The sequence below is a fragment of the Priapulus caudatus genome, unplaced genomic scaffold, assembly GCF_000485595.1.
Source record: "Priapulus caudatus unplaced genomic scaffold, Priapulus_caudatus-5.0.1 Scaffold1170, whole genome shotgun sequence".
Classification (NCBI taxonomy): Eukaryota; Metazoa; Priapulida; class Priapulimorpha; order Priapulimorphida; family Priapulidae; genus Priapulus; species Priapulus caudatus.
Window position 1 is genome coordinate 30834 of NW_014578231.1, and position 8556 is coordinate 39389.

An 8556-nucleotide genomic window follows, 5' to 3' on the forward strand; every position below is an offset into this window, starting at 1 on the left:
ATCACCAGTCAGTCTTCCTAGTATAACCGCTGCACAGGGCAACGCAACTCACAAGGGGTGTTGTTAGTACGTTTAGCCGTTCGTTGTCATCTGTATATGCGTGTACGCACTTACCCCGAGCGACAACGCCGGCTGTGTGGGCCGGAGCAGGATTCTTGCACCATCTTTCTAGTCACCTTCAGTGTCTTGGTTGTTTTACTAAGGGCGAAATAAAAGCCCCGGGCGCTATTCCCGGCATGTGAACAGCTTTATATCAGCGCTTGTTCTGGTTTTTACGTGCTCTGCTAATCTTCTTGGTGTTGACAGCACTATACTACAATCCAGTGGGTCGCCAACCGTTTCATTCAGTCGTCACAACTAGACGCTTAAAATCGCTTGCATTGCCGTGCCGGTCCAGGGGGAGGAAGCTCGGCTGTATTGGTAGGTCTGTTCTGGCCGCGAGCTGGGAGGGTCTTAGACTGAGTTTGCAGCTGTGAGCAGTTTCTGTAAACGGTTTAGCCAAACACTCATTGCAGTTCCCCGACGCGGACGGCACCGCGGAGTCCACGAGTATAGCTCGGTGAGCCCGAGCGGTCGAGGAATTCGTGGTGCGAGTGTCGATCACTGAGTGTTTTGGCTTCGTTGGCACCTGTCCATCAGCGGCTCGTATCATTACCTCACTTTGGTATCACGAACGCGTAGAGCACTATACACCTGCCCATAGTCTTGACACGTAATGGCCAATGACTACCCGCCAAAGGGCAAGGCCTACAGGCAAAAAGAACTCCGTAGCCGAGCAACATCGAGTCTGCTCCCGTAGTTCTTACCTCGCTTGTGACGACGGAGAGGGTGTCGTTGCCTTCCAACAACGATGAGTACCGCAGCTCCGAGCATACTGCCTGCGCGGCGAGCTGGCAGATGAAGCCAGCGGGAGGGCGCTGAGCCGCACCACCCCCGAGCGAGGAGCCACTCGCACCACCCCACAGCTCGGTTCTGCCTTACGGGGCATCAAGGATGGAGCGGGAGTCTCGCCCTTCTCTAAAGACGCCATTTCCGCTTCTTTCCTGCCCGCACCTGCGGAGCGAGCTAAGAGGGTGAAAACGTTCCGACAACCTGCAGTTACCGCGGTAGAGGATGAGCGTGCCAGAAGCCACCGACCAGCCAACAGCCCTCCGGCGCGCCATGTCCCGCTTGAGTAGCTGAGTCAGAGGCAGAACCGTCTCTCCCTGTTTTGTATGCTGGCGAAGATCACGAAGGAGGAGACCTACTCACCACCGCTCGCCTAGACTTCGCCGAATGCTGGCAGGCCAGGGATGCAGGCATGCAGAGGTCGGGAAACGGAGCTAGCGGCGGAGCCATTCGCAGCCACATCGCTTAGGACCTGCAACACCCAGCTTCAGGGAGTTCCATCGGCCGACAGCTAGGCCCAGGCTGCGCATGGCCAATTACCCATAGAGATAGGCTGGCCGCCGTGGAAGGTTAATGTTACTATTCGACACCGTGCAGATTTCTATCTCTCCTTGATCCTACGCAAACCTATGCAGCACTACCTGTTTGGCGCTGGCTTGCCCTGCCATCAGGCAGCTGACTAGTGATTGGTGCGACGGCAAGGAAGGGAGATAATCAGCGGTGGGGGAACTGCGGGACTGGACCTCGTAGCTTCACCCTGGAAGGTAATTACTCCATGCCCTTATGGCCTGGTGGCAGACAGACCTCTCGTGGTGCCGATCTTAGGAATGGACTTCCTGCCGAAAGCTACAACTGCTCGGAGGTCATGGATGGTCGCCGCTGAGCGGACAGTGTGATCCTTGATGGACATCCTTCTGCCGTATTGCTATAACCATCCAGGATGGCAGCACAGGAGTGTTAAGGGCAAGCCACCCGCCATCGACAATTCCCCCGGGTCATAGGTCTGATGATCCGACGGCTGATGTAGTCGATTGACCTCTGGGCCAGTGGCACTTACGCGTAGCCAATCGTAGGAGCCTACGTATGGGTTTCAGAAATGCTTGTCGTAAGAGGGCCGGAGCGAGCATGGCCCGAGAACTAGCATTTGCGTCAATTACCAAGCGGCCGTCAAATTGTTCCCTTTCTTAGATATGCTAACCCTGGGCCCTTCCTCTGGTACTACGCCGTCGTATATCCGGGTAAGAAACTAGCCGTGGATAACGGCTGGTCGCCCGTGGTGTCGATGCGCAGTACGTACTCGTAGAAGCTTGCGGACCAGGCGTCGAGTAAAGATGGAGATTCACCGCCCACATATACAGCAGCCCTCCTTGATGGAGTTGATCTGCACGCTCGGATAGAGGCAGCGTGCAGTAGAATAGGGCAAGACCCTCATGCCCCCGAATGCCACTCTCGTTCACCTTGCGCCTGCCGGGAAAGGCTAGGCAATACTGGCATCTTTGATGCAGGCATAAAGATTGATACGAGGACTCACCTTCCTATTAAACAAGCCCCAAGTGACGGGCCTTGTGCCTTGTTTCCAAAGAGAGAGCGTGATGCGACGCCAGCAAGTGGGGGAAGCCATGTTGGAGCGCTAGGCCCATGATCTAGCCTACAGCAACAGCCCCTGGGCGTCTTCCTGTGCTGGCTCCTTTGTGACAAGAAGGATAGCGAAGCCCGCGTTTCTGCCATTGCACTACCGGGCATGCTAAATGCATTGCTTAACCGGTAGAGAAAATGCCGCCCAAGGGGGAAAGTCTGGGACACCTTGCAAGGTCCGCCCTCCTTGATGTGGCCAAAAGGAGCAGGGACGCCCTTCCGCTGGGTACAGGCCCAGCAGGACAGATCCGCCGAAGTGTTGTGGCCGTCGACGATCTTATAGCCTTGACGAAGGAGATAGTGTGCCGGAGCCATGCCGCGTTTGCCGGCCAAAGGCCGAGCCGTCATCCCTCCGGTAGGGAACGCACGATCTTCAAGTGACGAGCTCCTGCACGGCAGACATCGACGCGGCAACTCAGCCTATATCGTCGGATTACGTGCCGCCTGAGGATCGTCGAGTAAAGAGACTTCTGCGACCGCGTTAGATGAGCGACTGGCCGTCAGGGCGGATCGCCTCGACCTGCGCTGACGCAGTGTCATCATGCCGTCAACGCGATAGTCTGGCCCGTGTACGCCGTTAGGAGGCTGCCCCGTCATGAACGCCCAGAGGCCTGACGAGGACCGCGGTGTCTGACTCTTTGGCAAGCCCGCCTATGGCTGACCGCCGCCCTCCAAGCGGAGCCGCCCCGTCCGAGCCTCCTCTAGCGTCTATCTACTCTGCCACGAGCCCACCGGCAAGCTGAGACGGAAGGTCGCCGCCGCCGGTGAGGTGTTGCCCTCCTTCTCAGGCTAACCGCTTGGGGATAGTCAGGCCAGGCGAAGCGTGCACCCTTGCCACGTCGTTGCTGAATTCCGTGCCAGCCTAGTAGCTAACCAGCATATGCTTTAGAAATATTGCGAGGACAATACCGCTAACACTTACGTAATTGTACCGCCTGGCCTGCCGGTGAAGATGTATGATATTAGTTCGGTTTGCCATTTCTTAGACGCAGTCGTGCAGATAGGTCTGATCGCCCGCTTTTCCTCCTGACTGTTACGAGTGGCAGTATAGTGTCAGATCCGGGGTAGCCAGAGTCACGCCCTCTATTCGCCCGGCTGCCCACGCGCATGCTTAGCCAGGTCGCTGGGTCGCATGGCGTCTGTCGAAAGCGGTGGGCATGTCCCGTCCGGTTGCCCTGCCGACGATGTGCGAAGGGCGACATCTTCTCACAAACCACGCCACCTCTGTACGATATCGAGTTTGCGCTCTAAGCAAACTATTAGCACAACCACTAGTACAAACACGCTGTAAGGATGCATATGCATTGTACAGTGTACGACTGTGTGTGGTGATAAAAGGTTGCGAAGTGAGCGTGTTCCTTCCCTGCATACCACCGCGGCGGTAGATAGAGGTGAGAGCCGAGGGCATTCGCTTGCTAGACACTTCGTCTATCGTCATACCACCATCTCGTATACTGGTCTCTAAAGGTTGGCACGGTTAATCTGACAGTTTTGGCGCCTATGTAATTCGGACAGTATTAGGCGCTACGCTCGCCGCTCTATCTTCATTACATTATTGCACAAAATCACGTACAGAATTTACGGTGTGGCGCGGGTAGTGCACTCAGGCAGAATTTTCTATGCCTATGAACCGTGATGGTAGAATCCTACGGCAAAATTGTTCCCCTGTCGCTCGAAACATAGAAAACCTTACGTGCATTGCTGAATATCAGCTTGCCAGGCTATCACCTTGTGTGACCGTCACCTCGAGTGACCGTCACGCTCGTGCTGACCGTCACCTTGTGTGCACCGCTCACCCTCGAGTGACCCGCTCACCTCGTGTGTTGACGCCCTGCTTCGGCTTATTATCCGTAGAACACTTGTTGTGTGTGGTTCTCATTTGTTGGAAGGCCAGGAAGGGCAGCTTCAAGAGCAGGTGAAGCTGCGTATGAAGCCCTGCCTTGCACGCTACTCACTTGCAATCGTATACGCAGATGCCCCGCCGTTGTAAGCGTCTTCCGTCCCCACGTCTTTTCCCCACGTGTTGACGGAGGAGAGTAGGGTCGACGCAGGTTCAATGCGTGGGGTTTTCTCGTGCCCGAGAAATGTGTGGCCTCGGCGAGCTGGCTTGGGGTGTCGCCGGTCTATATGCGAGATGATCACTCGTTCTTCGGCGAGTACCGGCCGATATTCGGTGGTATAAGAAACGCAGTATTCGGCAGGGTAGAAAATCACTGTTCGACGAGATAACCATGGTCGAATGATGAGCGGGAATCGAAACGTTACTAGTGATACAAGCGCTAGGCCGCCATCTATAGTTAGTAGTACATGATCGACTGTGGGGAGAGAGCATGCATCGATCTTGTCACGTGTGAGAGCACTCCGAACCGAGGCGAGACGCGTTGGCACCGGTTAGCACATCATTGATATCTAGGCCCGCTATGTTGGGGTATGAAATGCGTCGATACCAGTGCCCACGAGACGCTGCTTAACGGTCACCGGGATGCACTAAGTGCGATGGGCTCCGTTCTCCTGTGAGTTGCTCAGAAGACCTGCTCCTTTCACGGTCACGTCGCGTGCCGACATCGCACCCCCCGTGTCGACAACATATCGCGCGCTTGTCGCACCTTACAGTCACAGCACAAGATGCGCAGAACATCGTTGCCTACTATGGCCCTCTCCCTTAAATTATCACACACCAGCCGTTCAAGCTTGACGGTTGATGGTTATAGTGCAGTGCGTGAGAAGCATGGTCTGTAAACCGTCATCACGATAGCCCGCCCTTCTGCGCACACTGCTTTAATGATTGAAATTCTACACCATTGATGCAGGTAATGTTACTATCGGTCAACGCCGGTCGGCGAACAACAAGCCCGCCACTCGCCGAAAGTGAGGAGCAACAACGTTCACTCGGTTCTGACCGCCCTCTACTAGGTAGCTCGGAACTCACGACTCTCTAGGTAGACCAGCACGGGGTTTTCCGCTAGCGAGTCGTGTTTTAGCACGAGTCCCCTTCACGCACGGAAACGCGCTGCCCAGAAACCTAACCAGCGAAGCTAGCTTTTCTAACTTGTGGCGACGCCGGCTCACTGGACGCCACGGATAGAATTACAAAGAGGACTCTGTAGCCGGAAAGTAGCCAGGCGTATATCGCAACCCTCGGCAATTGGATCAGTTGCGAAATTCTGCGGCGCTGATGAGTGCTAGTCTATCCACGCATCAGTTGAAGTATGTACACTGTGACAGGTAGTTGCAGCCTGCTACCTAGCGACGGCGAGACGTCCAGATGACCTCATACTAAACCTATGGGCGTGCTTTGCTGCACTTTCCGATAAGGCCGTACTATACGTAGAGGATAGCGAGCTATTCTCCCGTATGTCAGACGTCGGAGGCACGACGACACACATGCATGCTAGATTGAGCACTGACACGGCGGAGAGCTGTCACTCATCTATGATCGTGGGTATAGAATGCAGAGGGAACGAGCTTATTTCGCGTTCTCCCATCGGCGTTGCCCACAGGTTCTATCTGTAAGATAGCCGCGAATCCCTTCTTGCGTTCACTACCGCATTAACGACTTCAGTTAAAGATATCACGAGAGATAACCAATACGTAGAACGACCCAGGCAGCCCAATGCTACTAGCCATTCCCCGCTATGAGTTATTAGCTCCGGCGCTCCTATTGGTGTTCGGCGTGGAGTGTTTTGCGACGAACACGAAATCTCTTGTTCTAAGTCGCTATGCTATCTCAAGCTGGATTTCATTGACGCCACTGAGCGGCCAGTGAGTATACCTCGGGGAGGTATAGTGCGTTACGGGCCACGCCGACGTCGCACGGGAGGTATCCATCTGGTGCACTTCTCGGGCGCCACTGCATAGCTCGACATGTAGGGCGATCGTCGGGAACCGGGGGATCCAACATCGTCTCCTGATGATAAAGCCGTATTACCGGTAAGGGCATGCGTCGGGCTTCCTCCTCCTTCCCTTCCTCCTTTTCCTCTTCCGTGTATGGGCGATACTCGCCAGACCTTGCCTGTCGGCGTAACCACCCGCCGATAGTGGGATGCGCTGCTGGCTGGGAGGGCATGCGAATGTGTCGTTAGCTGTCACCCCAAGGGATGACTCTTGCGGGCAAGAGCTCCTAAGAGAGACAAGGGGCTGAGTGCCAACGAACTCTCTGGCCTGCCATAGCCTCATATCCCGCCCTATCCTATCGTCCTGGTCGCGGTGTCCTCAGGCATCTCAAGTCTCGAATGTTACAGGTCGATCCTTGGGTGGTATGCAGCCGATCACGTGGATTCCCACCTGTGTCTATGTCAGAAACCTGTGGGGTGATGTGTGCGCTTGTCACTGCTGATCGCTGCGTGACATAAAAGCATGACCTTGATCACGCGTCTCTCGTGAGCGATTGATGGGCCAGGTAAGAAGCCCTACCCCCGCTGGAGCTTGCTAGCTATAAATGCTGCGCTCTGCTCTCCAGTAAGGCAGTAGTATCCCGATCTGGGGAGCGACCGAGACGGGCGTCAACGCCAGCACTTGCACGCCACAAGCTGCGGGCGCCTTCATCTTTCACGGAGGCACGTAAGCCATACCACGCTATCTAGTCTAACCCCTGCACAGGGCAAGCAACCTCACTAAGGGTGCTTAGTGTAGTACTGTTTACGCCGCCTCTCACCGCTCTCCATCGTGCTATATCTTCTGTACTCCAGCGGGACAACGCTTCCTGCTGTGGGATTCTGCTGCCACCCATCTTTATAGCGTTCACCCTTAGTGTCTGTTGACTAAGGCCGATATAATAGCCCCAGGGTCCTGAGTTGCGGCCTTCGCTCTCGTGATACACTTTGTATCAGCTTGTTCTGCTTTTACGCTGTTGCTATTGTCTTGTGTTTGACACTATGACTACAACAGCTGGCTCGGAACCTTCATTGGCGTCGTCACAACGACTCAGTACGTAAAATCGCTGTGCCCCACTACTATACTACTTATAATTAGTTACTATATATTACTATATAGTATATATTATACTACTCGGCCGTGACGATCTTCATCACTTTCAACAGCAGAATCCTGTATCGTAGAATCACAAATTAGTGAGAGTTACCATGATTCCATAAACCTTAATAAAAAATGCTCTGTGAAATGTTAAGTCCTGCTTTTAAACAATTATACTCAATCATATATTGATAATAATAATTTTATTATTATTCACACAGTTATGTATAGGCATTTATCTCATTGCTCATCTAGTATTTCTGCATCCTTAGTGCAGGGGTTCTTATACATAAGAGCAAGATAAGAGGCACAGTGGCGCACCGCCGTTGCCAAATTTATTATCGCTGTTGTGAAAATGTTCCTGTATTTACCCTCCATTGTCAAAATAGTGTCAACTCAAAAATAAATAGATCACCACGTGCTTCTGGCATATATTTAGATTGCCATGTGTATTTATTGAGTTATGTGACGTGGGGTCTACACTTTTCCGTTACTTGATTTGTTGGAGTGCCATCTATTTTTTCCCCAAACTGGCCATTACCTCCTTTGTCTAATTTTCCCTCAGAAGAAACCCTGTAATGGTTCTTTTATGTCCCAATTACTGACAGGTTGTAATTTTACATGGTCATCTGAGCAATGAGGGATTCAGTCCCCAATGCTCAGAGCTGTTTTACACCTTGAGAAAGTACACTGCCCTAGCTAGTATTTGAAGTCACAGGCATCGCAGTCAGTGAAAGGTGGACATGTGCACTGGACCACCGAGCTCTCTAAGGTGCTTAACAGTTATATTCAATATTCGAAAACGTTTACTTGTGCACATAATAAGTATTTTCACAATGTACAATCCAGTAATGCATTATACAGTAAATGAACTTAGTCTTAAAGGGATCGTTTACTCTAGGTTCTAGGGTCATTTTCAGTTAATTTAGGTTAAAATTACGCTACATAAAAAGTTTCATCGTTCAACCACCATTAGAAATATTATTAAACAAGTGCCGCGGAGCGACAGCGCTCATCTAACGTCTACTGCGGTGACTCTGTGGTGGAGTGGTGGGATTCTAG

General features: G+C 52.9%; 1 protein-coding gene across 1 annotated transcript in view; it reads right to left on the reverse strand.

Moving 5' to 3' along the window:
• The window catches only part of LOC106815653 (U3 small nucleolar RNA-associated protein 18 homolog), a gene marked incomplete in the record, with an annotated part of 21633 nt that overhangs the window by 12582 nt on the left and 495 nt on the right, over positions 1-8556 (reverse strand). The window contains 1 exon segment of the mRNA XM_014820149.1: positions 7532-7569. Within this exon segment, the coding sequence (XP_014675635.1) occupies positions 7532-7569 (38 nt within the window).